The 16,825-nt window shown below is 44.4% G+C and overlaps 2 protein-coding genes across 4 annotated transcripts in view; both read left to right on the top strand.

Moving 5' to 3' along the window:
• The window catches only part of OSBPL2 (oxysterol binding protein like 2), a 71,801-nt gene extending 61,607 nt beyond the window's left edge, over positions 1-10,194 (top strand). For both annotated transcript variants that reach the window (XM_073580959.1, XM_073580958.1), the window contains 7 exons: positions 1,200-1,307; positions 2,262-2,351; positions 4,199-4,322; positions 5,298-5,426; positions 6,056-6,179; positions 6,283-6,373; positions 9,844-10,194. In XM_073580959.1, the coding sequence (XP_073437060.1) occupies positions 1,200-1,307; positions 2,262-2,351; positions 4,199-4,322; positions 5,298-5,426; positions 6,056-6,179; positions 6,283-6,373; positions 9,844-9,946 (769 nt within the window). In that variant the 3' untranslated portion in view covers positions 9,947-10,194. The remainder of the gene's footprint in view (positions 1-1,199; positions 1,308-2,261; positions 2,352-4,198; positions 4,323-5,297; positions 5,427-6,055; positions 6,180-6,282; positions 6,374-9,843) is intronic.
• A 154-nt stretch (positions 10,195-10,348) lies between these two features.
• Positions 10,349-14,540, top strand: LOC141094916 (uncharacterized). Of its 2 annotated transcripts, XM_073580961.1 has the most exons (5): positions 10,349-12,074; positions 12,146-12,217; positions 12,353-12,436; positions 12,532-12,742; positions 12,937-14,540. In XM_073580961.1, the coding sequence occupies exons 1-5, from the start codon at positions 11,958-11,960 to the stop codon at positions 13,095-13,097; spliced, it is 645 nt and encodes a 214-aa protein (XP_073437062.1). In that variant the 5' UTR covers positions 10,349-11,957; the 3' UTR covers positions 13,098-14,540. The 2 variants fall into 2 exon arrangements, with proteins under 2 accessions (XP_073437062.1, XP_073437061.1); XM_073580960.1 differs by having other exon boundaries at positions 10,349-12,217.
• Positions 14,541-16,825: the final 2,285 nt, after the last annotated feature.

The following is a 16,825-nucleotide window of genomic DNA, read 5'->3' as shown; positions in this document are numbered from 1 at the left end:
ACTACATATTGGGATAGGATCTTGAAGATGGGAATACATCTTTTAAAGTGGTTTTCGATCTTCAGACTCTGGGTAGGAATATTTAATCTCTGTAGCAAGTTATTTTTTCACCAACTTACAGAATACTCCTGAGGCTGCTCTGCTCTCGATTTTGCCTTTGTCTATCTCCACTGTCATAAAGGGATTTTTAGAGTATTTTTGGTAATGATGAGACTGATTATCCCCGGACACTGGAAATCAACCACTATCCCATCTAAGATAGAATGAGTTTAATCTTTGGATAACCTGATTCATATGGAGGATCTTACAATTGGCTTCAGGCAGACTCATATGAATACATGAGAGCTTGGTGGCCTTGGACTTCTTTCAGAGATTTATCCAAATGTAAAACATAGATTTCCTCTCCATTTTAGGGAGTGAAAAGGTAAACAGAATAACTTGTCGACTATACGAATTCTATGGAAATCCTCCCACTTTCCTCCTGTGTTACCTTTGGGTTTGCCCTTTGTCTTTCCTTGTGTATAATGTCTTTCATGAATTGAGATTTTATTTGAAAAGTGTGTGTGTGTGTATATATATATATATATATATATATATATATATATATATATATATATATATATATATATATATATATATAATATATATATATATATTTTTTTTTCTTTCTTTCTTTCTTGAATAACTGCTAATGTTACATAATGACAATTTCTATTAATTGAGTATATGAGGTCATTGTGCTCAAAACACATTTCATTGCATATGCTACTTATTGTGATCTTTTCGCAGTTTATTTCTGTACATCATTTGAGGGGAATCCTGACAATGAGCATATTGCACACTGTCGGGATTCAGCAATCTGCACTCACATAGAGTGACCGCACAAAATTATGCTAAGACTAGAAAACCCATATAAGCGATGGCATATCCCACCAATATGCCATTACTTACTAAGATGGGAATACTCCTCTAATGATCTGACCATGGTTTTGGCAGTTATTAAGATACATGTATAGGATATTTGGGCACTGACATTGGCTGCTCAATGGCACGTTGGTGTCCATACCAGATCACATGCTAATAATCATGTCAAAAGATCACATTAGTGGCCACTTTGTATCTGAGACCTTATTGAAGCACCAAACATTCTTGGCCCAAGTGAAAAGTCTTGACTTCTGATGGGTGTTTGTTACCTCCAGGCACAAAGATGTCTATACATGGACGAATCCCACCTGCTGTGTACACAACGTCATCATCGGGAAGCTGTGGATAGAGCAGTATGGCACGGTGGAGATTATAAACCACAGGTAACACACTGTATGCCTGAAGATAGTAAATCATAGATGCTATGGACCTAAAAGCCATACATATATTCTGTGCGCCTTATAGCAATAGTTATTTAATTGTTACTGAGCTGCAATACCAGACACCACCCATAGACAAGGGTGGCGCTATTTTATCGTAAAAAGAAAAATCTAATATTATGTCTCTACTAGAAATAGGGTATTGCATCGGGAGTGCGGTGAAATGAACATCGCCGGCGGGCGGCTGAGCCAATGAGCGGTGCCACGCCGGATTTGAATCCCCGCCAAAAGCCACTCGGCACTGCTCATTGGCTGAGCGGCCCAGGATTCAAATACCCTGCCCCGCCGGCTAAGCCAATGAGTGGTGCCGCGCGGGATTTGAATGCATGCATGGTCCTCTCACCCCCCCTATCCTGGTATGCATGGTCCTCTCACCCCCCCCCTATCCTGGTATGCATGGTCCTCTCACCCCCCTATCCTGGTATGCATGGTCCTCTCACCCCCCTATCCTGGTATGCATGGTCCTCTCACCCCCCTATCCTTGTAGGCATGGTCCTCTCACCCCCCCATCCTGGTAGGCATGGTCCTCTCACCCCCCTATCCTGGTATGCATGGTCCTCTCACCCCCCTATCCTGGTATGCATGGTCCTCTCACCCCCCTATCCTGGTATGCATGGTCCTCTCACCCCCCTATCCTTGTATGCATGGTCCTCTCACCCCCCAATCTTGGTATGCATGGTCCCCTCACCCCCTATCCTGGTATGCATGGTCATTGAATTCCGGCCGCCATGTCGGAATACCCATAACTTGGGTGTTCCAATATGGTGGTGCCGTTTTTGTCACAGCTTCCGGCCGCGGTGGATTGTGGGATAGCGACACAATCGCCAGAAGCTGTGACAGAGCCTATTGGCAATTATATATTAGATGTGTCTAATATTTAATGTTTTTGTTTTCCAGCACTGGTGAGAAATGTGTCCTGAACTTCAAGCCCTGTGGCCTATTTGGGAAGGAACTGCACAGAGTAGAAGGTTATATTCAGGATAAGAAGTAAGTGCCGAGTCTTCATTTTCTGCGAATTAAGATTGGTGGAGACAACCTGGCAGTAAAATGTGGTGGAGCCCAACTGACTCTTTAAAGTAGCCACATAAAGGAGAGGTGGTCTAGGTATGCAGCCCTCTCCACTCAAGTCAATGGGAATAAGGGAATTTATCCTTTTTTTTGCCCACCTCTCCTTGGTTAGATAGGATGACGAAACAGCCAGAGAAAACGGGTGAAAAGCCCCGGGGTATGTCCGCTCCTACAATCCAGGCACGGCCTTGCATCCATACAGATTCTCCCTAGACTCATATGTGCAGGATTTACCTATTGATCTGCAGTTTAAAGCATGGGGTGGGGGGCTAAACAACAGCCGGAGACTTCACTTCTCTGTGATCTCATGGGTGCAGAACTAAGTAGTGTTCCATACTGAAGAGGATAGATAGCAGGTATGGCACACATTGGTGCTCGGCCATACAATAAGGCCGATTGCATAGGAAATTAATAAAACATTGAGTATCTGGGCTGAAACTAAAGGAAAGCAACACCCATACTATATGTACTACATATTACCGCTAGGATTCCAGTGGCATGTGCCATCTGCTGTTCCTAGGCCATATGCCATGTGTTGTACCATCACATGCTGTACAATCATCACGCTATGGATACACACACTGCCCCTAAACAATTGTCTTTGCTTTCATGTGACCATCCCGTGCTGTCCATGCATCTGCTCCTGGCTGGATGAGAAGCAGATTTCCCGGCTCAGATACTCTTATCGCCAATGTTGATTTATGCCAGTGTAGAGACAACGCACTCCAGGCACCGCCAGTATATTGCATCCATATCTGAATTAATTGCTGCAGTATGGACTTTTCCTCTTGAGAGCCATCTCTTCAGTCTGTCCAAGAGCCGAAATGGACCCTTAGGAGACTGAAGCTGTAAGAGATTCAGAGCTCTGCACAGATAACATGGGCTTTCATACCAGAAACTGACTAGTATTTCACAACATGTTTGGTACACATGGTTCACAGAACCTAATCCTGTAGCCATCAGACGGGAACCCTGAGAGATGTCTCTTACCTGACTGCCTACTCGGCTCCTCTATTCATAAAGCCCCCGTTACACACTGCGATATCGCTAGCAATATCGCTGCAAAGTCACCGATTTTGTGACGTTACAGCGATATTGCTTGCGATATCGCTGCATGTGATACTTACCTCCGACCGGCTCCCCCGCTGGTAATCGCTGATCGCGCGAGAAGCTGCTGGACCATTCCTCGTCGGTCACTTCCTGCGGCGCTTCCTGCTGTGAGGACGAGCGACGCGTGGAGCCGGGCGGGAGGACGCAGGATCGCCGCGTCTGACAGGTAAGTAGCGATCCCCGTCCCCAGCGATGTCGCTGGTGAGATCTGCCTGTGTGGCAGCTCACTAGCGACCACTTAGCGATGCACCAGCGATCCTGACCACGTCATATCGCTAGTCGGGATCGCTGGTGCATCGCTAGATGTAACGGTACCCTTAGCCATCCTGACATCAGCATTGCTACACAGTGCATATGTGACTTCCCACAGTGGTTAATCAAAAGAACATGAAAAGATCGGATGATACCAGCAGGTAAAGGGCAGACATCATCATCACTGTCCTCATTGGAGCTACATTTTCTACCAGTATGTCTTTGGAATTTGAGAGGACACCGGAGAACCTGGGTCCAGTTATTTTCCTCCTCCATGCTTTACACTGTTGATGCTTATATTGGTTGCTGTGTTTAGTGTACAAGCTTAGCACAATCAAAACAGATATTTTTAATCTTTTTTTGTGACTTGTGATTGGTTTTCCTGCAATTTTTTTTCCTTGTAGTAAAAAGAAGCTGTGTATGATCTATGGGAAATGGACTGAGTGTTTGTGGAGTGTAGATCCCGCTACATATGAAGCACATAAAAAGTCAGAGAAGAAAGGAGGCGAACAGAAAAAACATAAACAGGCGAGTGGTTTAAGCACCTAATTGCCTATTCTGATGCTCTAAGGGGTACTTGACACATAGCGAGATTGTTAGCGAGATTGCTGAAACGTCACAGGGTTTGTGACGCAACAGCGACCTTGCAAGCAATCTCGCTAAGTGTGACACATAGCGGCGGCCGGCCCCCTGCTGCGATATTGCTGATCGTGCTTGAATGTCCTAGGCCATTTTTTGATCGTTGGTGTCCCGCTGGCCAGCATGCATCGCTGTGTTTGACGCCATAACGACGCGCGACCTCGTTGGCGACTCAGAACTCAGGGACGCAGGCGTGATTTTGCTTTGTCTTTTCAATGCCCCCTCAGCTCCGATTGGTGAACTCAAATTAGGATCTTTTGTAGCGTTTCCTTTTATAGGTCAGCTATCAATTATATGCAATCATAACATTTAACATGTACAGTTATAATAATCGCGTGTCCCCGTGTCAGTGACTCTGGATCCACGAATAAATAGCGCACTAGCGACTCAGACAGGGACGCTGAAGCGAACCGCGTAGTGATAGCGCAGTCGTGGGAGCAGAGGGGCGTGGAAAAGGCGACGCTGAAGCACGCCTATCGAGGTCTGAGTCGTCAGAGAAGCTGCTGTGTGACAAGGTCCCAACGACCGCCGAGGTCGTTCTACGGATCGCCGGATCGTTGCTGCGTCGTTGAAGAGATCTGCCTGTTTGACAGCTTACTAGCGACCATGTAGCGACGTACCAGCGATTCTTACAGGTCGTATCGTTGTCAGGATCGCTGGAGCGTTGCTATGTGTAACGGGACCCTAAGACCTCCATTATCTGGCCTCCTTTCTGGGGAAGAGGTAAAGCCAAGGGAGGGTACAAGGCTAAGGTCTGATAATTTTGATCCAGGGGGAAAGTAGTTAGAGCTCTGCAGACATCAAGACTTATCACCTCAAGTGTTTCACATTCTTAACTTTGTCACATGCCTCTCCTGTCTCCAGAATGAGGAATCTGTGACCCCCGAAACTGATGAAGCGGATGATATGCCAGATGTCCAGGAGACTGTGCAGGTCATAGCTGGCAGTAAACTTCTCTGGAGGATCAGCAGTCGCCCCTCAAACTCTTCGCAGGTGAGCACAATGTTCATAAATCCTGAGTCATTTCGAAGATGGGATATTATTATGTGTAAATATATAGCATGTCCTGTGTTTTACTCCAGAGCTGCACTCACTATTCTGCTGGTGCAGTAACTGTGTACATACAAAGACCTTACATCCTGTATTATACTCCAGATCTGCAGTCACTTTTCACATTGTACATACATTACTTATTGTGAAATAAATATGTCTACATTACACTCCAGAGCTGCACTCAGTATTCTGCTGGTTATTACTGGAAAGTCAACCATTTCAAACACAATTCTTATAGCTGTAATTGATTCTTCATTCCGAAGGTGACACTTGATTGGATGCAAAGATTTTATGCATGTTTCGGTGCATGAATCAGCAGGGAATGCTGGGAGATTTTAGCACTGAAGGTTCTCAATACAGCTGCAATTGTAAAAGCTGTAACTTTGGAATAGTGTAGTTTCTTTTCTCAATATGACCATGAAATCCCAGCATCAAGCAGCTGGAAGGCTCCTCATGACTGCAGAGTGTCATTGTCCTTGATTTTTTACATGCACATCATGTGTCTTGTATTGGTCTGACGACTTCACTATTGTTCTGGTATTCTAATTTTTGGATTTTCATCTCCCAAGATGTACAACTTCACCAATTTTGCCGTGGCCCTCAATGAGCTAGACAAAGACATGGAGTCCATATTGGCCCCTACTGACTGTCGTTTAAGACCCGACATCAGGTCCATGGAAAATGGAGATCTAGGTAAAAGCTGCATTCCACCATCATTCCATGTCACGTCCGATTCCTTCTGCCTCCCTGTTCGTCACCATTGGAGAACGCCTTACAATTGCTGCTTATATTTCAGATGTGGCCAGCAATGAAAAGGAAAGATTAGAAGAGAAGCAGAGGGCGTCCCGGAGGGAGCGAGCGAAGACCAGCGAGGAGTGGAGGACAAGGTAGTGTATCAGGAAAGGTGCTGCTGGGTTATTTACAGTGGGAAGAAAAGGTGTTACAGGACGCTCACGTCTCCGCACACACCTTGTAATTCACTTCATGTTGGAACTTGGCAATGCTGGGGAATTTGGATGTATTCTTAGTGATTTGTTCTCCGCCACTTCATTATCTCGTCTTATCATGTTTCTTTCACTCTCATTTTCACATCGCACTCTCAATGATAAAGCTAAGTATATATTAATACAACCTCTGTCGCCATATTGTTTATTCATGGTTAGTGCGATTACCCTGTATTCTTCCCCCTAGTCATCCCAACGTCATGTACATATCTCCTTCTGCACATAATATCCTCCCCTACATCCTGACCCCATAATTGGCCTACAAGCTCATTCCTCTGCTGTCCGAGTCATATTGTCCTCCATGTTATTACTTGACCTCATCTCATTCATGTCCTTTTCTTTGCAGGTCACGTCATTATCCCATGTGCTTTCATCACTAGAACCATATTGTTGTCTTCATTCTCTCATTCACACATCATTGTGCCTCATTTCTTGCTTCCCTCTACTTCTCTTTCTCTATTTTCCTCCTTTCTTCCTTATTCTTACCTTGTTTTTCTTTTCACTTATTTTCCTTTGTTCTATTCCTGGTTTGTGTTCTTTTTGTCTTCCACTTTCTCTGCCTTGCTTTCCATTGTTTGTTTCTCCTCTTACCCCTTTTTACTGGCTTCGTACTTTCTCTTGCCCCTCTTCTGTCCTGCCTTGCCTTCCTTTTCTCTTTCTTTCCCAACATGCCTGTTTTGTGTCCCCCCCCCCATTTACATTATGTTCCAAATTATTATGCAAAAAATATTTCCTCCTATTTTCTCTAAATTACCTATATGAATTGCAGTCATTGTTATTTTCCAGTCATCTAATATTCTAGTATAATTGCAATGTTTTTGAACAAACTGCCTATGAAAACAGTATATTTTTAAAAATGAGAAACACTCAAAATGCATGTTCCAAATTATTATGCACAGCAGAGTTTTCAACCTTTTTATTTTGAACAAAAAAAGGTGAATTGTGAAATTATAAGCATTATCAGCTTATTACAAAATGAAATCAGTTTTCAAGTCAAAACTTTATTCTAGGTGATGTTACATTTGCACATAGGACCCCTTGTTGGAAAGAACCTTCTGAACTCTCGTCCATTGAATTTGTCAGTTTTTGGATGGTTTGTGCTTCAATTGTTTTGCATGTGGACAGAATACCCTCCCAGAGCTGTTGCTTAGATGTGAACTGCCTCCCGCCATCATACACACTCCTTTTGATGATGCTCCAGAGGTTCTCAATGGGGTTGAGGTCAGGGGAAGATGGTGGCCACACCATAAGTTTGTCCTCTTTTATGTCCATAGGAGCCAGAGATGCAGATGTGTTATTTGCAGCATGAGACGGTGCATTATCATGCATGAAAATGATCTTGCTGCGGAAAGCACGGTTCTTCCTCTTGAACCATGGCAGGAAGTGCTGTTTTAGAAACTCCACATAGATTATGGAATTCATCTTTACCCCTTCAGGGATCCTAAAGGGGCCAACAATCTCTCTCCCCATGATTCCAGCCCAAAACATTACTCCACCTCCTCCTTGTTGGCGTCTTAGCCGTGTTTTCATGGGGTGTCCATCAACCAGCCATCCTCCACTCCATCCATCTGGACCATCGAGTGTTGCATGGCACTCATCGGTGAAGAAAACAGTTTGGAAGTCAGTCTTCATGTATCGTTTGGCCCACTGGAGCCGTTTCTGCTTGTGTGCAGTGGATAGAGGTGGTCGACAGGATGGCTTACGCACAGCTGCAAACCTTTGAAGGACCCTGCATCTTGTTGTTCGGGGGACGTTGGAGGCGCCAGCAGCTTCAAAAACTTGTCTGCTGCTATGACAAGGCATTTTTGCAGCTGCTCTTTTAACCTGATGCAATTGCCTGTTGGAAAGAGTCCTCAATTTTTCCTTATCTGCACGCACACGTGTGTGCTGGGAATCCGCTACATACTTCTTGATTGTGCGATGATCACGATGAAGTGTCTTGGCAATGTTGATTGTAGTCATGCCTTCACCTAAATGCTCCACAGTTTGTTGCTTCTCAGCTGCCGACACATCCTTTTTCGTTCCCATTGGCAAAAAATGTAGGCTGCTTAATAATGTGGAACAGCCTTCTTAAGTAGTCTTGCCTTTATTTGGACACACCTGCCAAACTAATTAGCACAGGTATCTGCAATTGCTTTCAGTGATATAAAGAGCCCTGACACACATCACCATCAATGAGGTTAAATGACAACCAAAAAAATTCTAACCTCATCACTCCTAAACTCTTTTTGCACAATAATTTGGAACACAGTGTATTTGCTTTGTCTGTCTCCCACTTTCTTTCCTTTCTTCTCTCCACTGCATTCCTTTCTTTATCTTCCTTTTTCTTTTCCTTCTTAGTATTTCCCTCCCTCCATTCTTTCCTTTGTTTTCCGGTCTGTCGCCTCTTCCTCCTCTTTCCCTCTTTCATTGATTACCATTCTTGTTCTTCATTCTATGTAACTCCTTTTGCTCTTTCCCCCAATTTCAGTCCTTTCTAATACTCATGTATTTTTTCTCTTTTTATCTCAGTCCCTCATGTAACTCTGCCATCATTCATTTTCTTTTCTGCTCCTATCTGATTTTCTTTCCTGTCTCTATCTTATTCTTTCCTAACCTCCTGTCATGATCAAATGCTCATGTAACTCTCTTTTCTCTAGTCTCATTCTTTACATTTCTTTTCTTCTTCACATTAACATAATTGAAGACATCGCTTTATCTTGACCATGTTTAAGGTGCCCATAAACCTTTAATAGCTTCAGTAGCATGAGTGTATATATGTATGTATATAATGTGTGTGTGTATATATGTATATAATGTGTGTGTGTATATGTACGTATATGTGTGTATATACATATATACAGTACATACATACCATACAAACATATACCACACATATGTACTATTATATATATATATATATATATATATATATATTATTTACACACACACAGACGTGTGTATGTTTAAGTGGAATACCTGTCTACCAAATCATTTTCCAGCCCACAGCTATTTTTCCTGATGCCCTCTGCACCTGCACACTTCATTCAGCCGAGCGTGCATATGTTTACAGTGGGGAGAGGAGAGTCAGCCACTGCCAGATATCTCTGGAGGTGACTTGTCTCCCTTGTGAACAAAGGAATCAGGCTTTGAAATTCAATGTGCCCAATTCTTCCCTCCCCCCAACATCATCGGAGGGGTACAGTGGAAAGCCCCCCCATACATATGATAGTCTCCAAGTGTGCTGCATTTGATGGCTTCGGTCTTTGCTGTAATGTGTACAGGGGCCATTACCGTCATGTTTTCTGCCATCATAATGATGATTGCCATATTCGCTGCAGCTGAAGGTTTCACCTCCGTCTTTTCTCTTCTAGGTGGTTTACACAAGGGACTAACCCGCACACTAAGACTTCTGACTGGCTCTATACTGGAGGATATTTTGATAGAAGCTTTACGGACTGCCCCGACATTTATTGATCTCCCTCTCCCTGGACTTCTTGTTTTACATCAGATCTAGGCATCATATCAACTTTTGCACCGGAGCCGAGGCTCGCTAACTGTGTCTCTGCGGAGCTGGGTGTATATATATTTATATATAAGCACCTTTTTTTTTCCTTTTTTTTTTTTTCTTCTTCTTTCTTTTTAGGAAACATAATTGTTCAGCAATCAGGGAATTAATTATTTATCGACTTTGGTTGCCAAAAATAAAAGCTGATTTTGTGTTAGTTTGGATATGCGAGTTACATAGGCGTATACAGACGCACAGAGGTTACGCTTGTATTGAACATCGCGGAGGCTAGCTTGCTTCCAAAGTCTTAAAATGACTAGTCACTAGTGAGCATGTGTCAGTCACCGCAACACTAGCCGGTAGTAGGTAATGCCTCTGTATTAATGCAGTGACTGGATCCACAAGCATTGGAGAAAGCTTTCACATCCAAGACCTTTCTGGGAATTAATGATTTTAGGACAAGGGACAATATAGTGCAGTACCCTCCCACAACCTGCAAGCTGCACTATTCCAGATATCCATATAAAAGGCTTGGACTGTGATTGATTTGAATAGCTCAGCGCCACCTATAGGTTGTACTGGGGCACTGCTTCAAAATGTCCACATTGTTTGGGCTGATTCTTTAGAATTTTGTAGCACCCTTCTGATGGCAGGAATAATTTTTGGAAATATTGTCCTACGTATTCGCTATCTCAAACAGAACATCTGAAGGTTTGGTTTGGCACTGTGACTTGCAAGCTGCTTGAAATGTTAATTTTAATTATAGGGTCTCTCTCCTCATTTTTACAATTTCAGACCACAATGATCTCTTCTTTCTGGGTGCATTTTCAGTTTCCACCTGCATTGGCATAAGCATGCACTCACTTTTTATGTATGCCATTACTTAATGGACCTGTTTAACAGGGGAATGTAAAATTGTTTTTAAAGTATTCACATTTAAATGTCCACCTTTTGCGCCTCATACTAATTATTTTTACATGCCATCTACGTTATAACCCAGAGCTGCACTAAGTTTTTGATCCCAAAGTCACCATGCACATAGATTATTTATCCTGCAATGATCTGGAGTTATATCCAGAGCAGCATTCACTATTCTGTAGGTGGAGTTTTTTTGTACATAGACAAATAGATTCCTGCTCACCCGTTAATGCTTCAAGGTCTTGGGAGCACAGACCCGCTGTGTCAGTGCGCTGAAACATCCAAAGAAAAAGCGTCCAGCTTAACTAATATATTGAAATGGCAAGTTTATTCACCAAGCTTCATACATGGAGGATAAAAGCTTCGGTACAGTGGAAGATAAGTGATAGTATCGACGCGTTTCCTGAGACTAAGCTCCCTTAGTCATTACTAAGGCCTCTTTCCGGCGCTTTTGACAGAAACCGGATCCGGCGAAATGCAATGCCGGATCCGGTTTCCCCCCCATTGACTTGCATTTGCGCCGGATCGCGCCGGATGGCCATGCGTTTCATCCGGTTTTCGCCGGATCCGGCAATGTGTCGCGATCCGGCGTCTGGAAAAAATGGCTACTGTAACATTTTTTGTCTCCGGCGAAAAAGCCGGACACGCCGGATCCGGCGCGTCGGGCTTTTTCACACAATGAAAGCCTATGAGCGCCGCAATGCGCCGGATCCGGCGAAAGCCGGATCCGGTTTTTTGGTCTGAGCATGCTCAGTAGCTCTGCCCACAGGAGATATATAAAAGCAAGACAATGGGACCCTCAGCCACACCCAACATGCCACCCAAGCCAAGAACCAGGAGCAGGAGAAGGCAGCAGACATCTGCAGCAGCAGCACCATCAGCACCACCACAAATGGAGCAGCAAATGGAACATGCTGAGGAGGGGAGTCCAGCAGCAGATGAGAGACAGTAATTATCAAATCCCCCATTCCTCCAAACTAGGGCCATGGAATATCAAGATATTCATTGGCCCTTTGTTTCTCTTTATTCAACAGCCGCCAAAGAGATGCAGCAGCAGCAGAAATGGCATCACTGGCAGCAGCAACAGCAGCAGCAATACCCACAGCCATGGAGTCTGGCCATCAACAGGACAGCACATCTTCTTCTGGGAGCCCTCCCTCGCATCGTCAGCGTTTGACGGTAAGTTTTTATTTCCAAAATCCATCTTCTCTGTAATATATGTCTATTCATTGCCTTTTATTTCAAAACAGGAATCACAAGATGAAGAGGAGCTCCCAGAAGAAGGAAGGGGTGGACAGACACCTGGAGTGGGCTCACAATTGGTAAGTTTTTTGCATCAAACGCAGAAACACAACATCACACTACACACAACACATAGAAAACAATGTTCTGCAGACCACACACAGCAAACAAATGCCTACATCCAAAGACATAACATTTTTTGTTTTCTTCTCTAGTCTTCCCAATCTGGTGCTCGGCCAAGAGGTCCTCGCAGTGCCTCCCAGGGTCGTCGGCGACAGCAACGCGGCGTTCACCAGCGTGTAAGTATAAATATTTTTGCTTTGTTTTTTTGCACTTTTTATTTCATTTCTTTTGTGGAGGCTAATTATGTTATTTTTGTCTTTTTCTTTAACAGCCTTCACAGCGTGCTCCCGACTCTGACGGTGAGGATGGAGGGATTGATGTGGACCGCCTCATCGATCTCGTCAGAGAAAGGGAGCCGCTCTGGAATATGGCTGACCGCCGCCACGCTGACCTGATCGTTACCCGACGACTCTGGGAGGAAATCTGTTTGCTCCTTGTGGGCCGCTGGGAGGACCTCGATGTTCGGGCCCAGATTAAAGAGCGTAAGTATATACAGTACCGGTTGCTTGATGTAAACCAGTGTTTCCCGAACTCCAGTCCTCGTGGTCCCCACGGATCATGTGTTCAGGATTTCTATTTACTATGGAAATCCTGAAAACATGACCCCTGGGGACCATGAGGACTGGAGTTTGTGAAACACTGATGTTGTATACTAACCGCTCCTTTCTCGTTTCAGGGAACAGAATTGTGAATCGGTGGCGGTCTGTGAGGGATCGTTTCAAGAAGGAGTTCAATAAAGAGATGCGGGCCCCGAGTGGATCTGGAGGACGCAGGAGCAAGTACAAGTACGCACAAGCCCTGTCGTTCCTCCGGGAAACAATGCTCACCAGAAGGTAAATATTACACACCACATGTGAAAAAAATGTTAGATGTAACTTTTTTTTTTCAGCCAGGGCCATACCATGTCAGTATTTTAATTGTTTTTTATTCCACAGCACGGTGAGCAGCACTCGGGAGCCTGCACGATTGGACCCTTCTGAGGCGATCCCTGAGGAGACCGGCACCGAGGGACACTTCGACCGCCCCGGTACATCTGCACCTTCCCAGCCTTCCCACACATTCGACCCATCTGTCCCATCCACCAGCACAGGAGCATCGTGGCCGCCTACATTACATGAAGCTGCTGGTGAGGAGATCGCTTTCCCTTTACCCCACCCTTCTGCCCCTGCCACCTCTAGTACACCTGCGGGTACTGGGCGGCAGCGGCAGAGGGGTCAGGAAAAGAGTTATGCGCCAGAGTTCTTGCATCTGAATGCATCTTTCCAGAACTGTCTAAAAGTCTTGTCAGAGCAAATCTCCGCAGGCTTTCAGCAGATCAACTCCAGCATTCTGGAGGTGAAGACACTTCTGCAAACCATGCATTCAGAAGCAAGATCTTCGCCAAACCACACCTTTTTCAGGTCTGTTGTGGAGCGCATGGCAACACTATCTCCTACCCAGCAGATGCATGTAATGCATTCGTGCCACGGTGCTCTACAGCAGGTTACCTCCCAACCTCCACCTCCCACCACTGTAGTTCCTCCACCTGCACCCCCTCCACCCACTTTCCATCCTCCCCCTCCTATTACATCTGCACCCCCTCCAGCCACTTTCCATCCTCCCCCTCCTATTACATACCAGCAACCTCACCAGTATCAGCAACCTCCCCAGTACCAGACATCTCCCCACTTCCAGCAACCTGCCCCGTACCAAACTCCTTCCCCGTACCAAACTCCTTCCCCGTACCAAACTCCTTCCCCGTACCAAACTCCTTCCCCGTACCAAACTCCTTCCCCGTACCAAACTCCTTCCCCGTACCAAACTCCTTCCCCGTACCAAACTCCTTCCCCGTACCAAACTCCTTCCCCGTACCAAACTCCTTCCCCGTACCAAACTCCTTCCCCGTACCAAACTCCTTCCCCGTACCAAACTCCTTCCCCATACAACTTTCCATCAACATCATCTGCTCCTACAGTCCCTGCCCAACCCTCCACTCCACCGCCCACCACCTCTTCTGCCTCCCACATGTCCACCCATTCTGTAGCTTTTTCCACACCTTCACCTCTAACTGTTCCTTCCCCACCACGATCCCAGTCCTCTCTCCACACACCCAGTGTCGAAGTGTCCCGCAGCCCCTCCAGCAGTATTTCCACCCCACAGTACACAGATTTGTAATGTGTGTTTTTTGTAATAAAAATGCCCATTGGGTTTAAAACCTTTATTAAAAAAGTTTTTTGCACTTTAAAAACATTTTACAAAAAAAAAAAAATTTTAAATAAAAGTTAAATTATCGTTTCACAATGGTTGTCTGTCATTTCTTTCTGCGGCGAACTATGTTTAAAAAAAAAGGTTAAATACAGAGTATTTCAAAGGTAAAAAGGTATTCAAAACCAGGTATATAACTGTGGGTAAATTTTAGCTTTTTGCCACAGTTGTGTTCCTGGTTGTGTTTGAAGCAAAGTATTTCACCTAAAAAGTTGTGTTTATTGTTGGTGATTTCCTACCAATGTACACAACTTTTGTTAAAAGGTGAAATACTTTGCATAAAACACAACCAGGTACACACCTGTGGCCTAAAGGTAAAAATAGTAAGACCATGACAAGATAGCCAACTTTGGTTGGCAAAGGTATATACTGTTGGTCCAGAAGGTACACAAGTTTAGGGCACAAATCTTTCACACTCTGTCATCCTGCCAGTGTACTCTGCCTTGAGGTGACATAAAGTATAGTGGAAAATTGTCCCTGAAACCGTCACAGAACTTCTAGTGGTAATATTTCCAATGACAACATCCATCTTCGCCAGTAACTTGCTCTTCTCTCCAACCTGCACTTTCTCCTCTACAACCTGTCAAAGAAGGGCTGTAGGAACATGCTATATATAGTTTTCCAGTTGCCAATCCCGTTCGGAAGGCCACAAGGGTCAATTTTAAAAACCGGATCCGGCGTAATCCGTCGAAAAACGGATAGAAAAACGGATGAACCGGATGAGACGGATCCGGTTTTGTCTGTCAAGAACAAGACGGATCCGGCAGAAAACCGGATCCGGCACATCAGGTTTTACAAAACATTTGCCGGATCCGGCATTCCGGCACGACGCCGGATCGCGCCTGACGCAGAAAACCTGATGTGTGAAAGTAGCCTAAGGGAGCTTAGTCTCCAGAAACGCGTCAATACTATCACTTATCTTCCACTGTACTGAAGATTTTATCCTCCATGTATGAAGCTTGGTGAATAAACTTGCCATTTCAATATATTGGTCAAGCTGGACGCTTTTTCTTTGCAGTTTTTTTGTACATACATTACATACCCAATTCTGATCCTGTATTATACTCCAGAGCTGCACACACTATTCTGCTGGTGGAGTCACTGTGTACATACATTACATTACTTATCCTGTACTGATCCTGAGTTACATCCTGTATTATATACTCCAGAGCTGCACTCACTATTCTGCTGGTGGAGTCACTGTGTACATACATTACATTACTTATCCTGTACTGATCCTTAGTTACATCCTGTATTATACTTCAGAGCTGCACTCACTATTCTGCTGGTGAATAGTCAAAAGCTGAACTTCATATTTTGCAGGTGGAATCACTGCGTACATACTGTACATTGCTTAATCATCACTGTTACTGATCCGGTATACAGAGACTTCACTAGCAGAATAGTGAATGCAGCTCTGGAGTATAATACAGGATGTTACTCAGGATCAGTACAGGATAAGTAATGTAATGTACACATTGACTGCACCAGCAGAATAGTGAGTGCAGCTCTGGAGTATATAATACAGGATGTAACTCATTGTCTGTATAGGATAAGTGATGTATTTAGACATTTGACTTTTTATGTAGAAGAATTCTACCTGAAAACTGTGGTGGACAATACAGTACAGACCAAAAGTTTGGACACACCTCATTCAAAGAGTTTCCTTTATTTTCATGACTATGAAAATGGTAGATTCACTCTGAAGGCATCAAAACTATGAATTAACACATGTGGAATTATATAATTAACAAAAAAGTGTGAACCAACTGAAAATATGTCTTATGTCCTAGGTTCTTCAAAGTAGCCACCTTTTGCTTTGATTACTGCTTTGCACACTCTTTGCATTCTCTTGATGAGCTTCAAGAGGTAGTCACCAGAAATGGTCTTCCAACAGTCTTGAAGGCGTTCCCAGAGATGCTTAGCACTTGTTGGCCCTTTTGCCTTCACTCTGCGGTCCAGCTCACCTCAAACCATCTCGATTGGGTTCAGGTGTGGTGACTGTGGAGGCCAGGTCATCTGGCATAGCACCCCATCACTCTCCTTCTTGGTCAAATAGCCCTTACACAGCCTGGAGGTGTGTTTGGGGTCATTGTCCTGTTGAAAAATAAATGATGGTCCAACTAAATGCAAACCGGATGGAATAGCATGCCGCTGAAAGATGCTGTGGTAGCCACTCTGGTTCAGTATGCCTTCAATTTTGAATAAATCCCCAACAGTGTCACCAGCAAAGCACCCCCACACCATCACACCTCCTCCTCCATGCTTCACGGTGGGAACCAGGCATGTAGAGTCCATCCGTTCACCTTTTCTGCTTCGCA

The sequence above is a fragment of the Dendrobates tinctorius genome, unplaced genomic scaffold (assembly GCF_039654945.1).
Source record: "Dendrobates tinctorius isolate UK_male_01 unplaced genomic scaffold, ASM3965494v1 ptg000065l, whole genome shotgun sequence".
In the NCBI taxonomy this organism is placed as follows: Eukaryota; Metazoa; Chordata; class Amphibia; order Anura; family Dendrobatidae; genus Dendrobates; species Dendrobates tinctorius.
The sequence above is the reverse complement of the archived record's forward strand: the minus strand, read 5'-3'. Positions and strand labels throughout refer to the sequence as shown.

Bases quoted from the DNA above. Each gene is read 5' to 3' on its own strand.
- LOC141094916 (XM_073580960.1), top strand. From the start codon at position 11,642: ATGCTCAGTAGCTCTGCCCACAGGAGATATATAAAAGCAAGACAATGG. The intron at 12,437-12,531 runs GTAAGTATAAAT...TTTCTTTAACAG, and splicing joins AACGCGGCGTTCACCAGCGT to CCTTCACAGCGTGCTCCCGA. The intron at 12,743-12,936 runs GTAAGTATATAC...TTCTCGTTTCAG, and splicing joins TCGGGCCCAGATTAAAGAGC to GGAACAGAATTGTGAATCGG.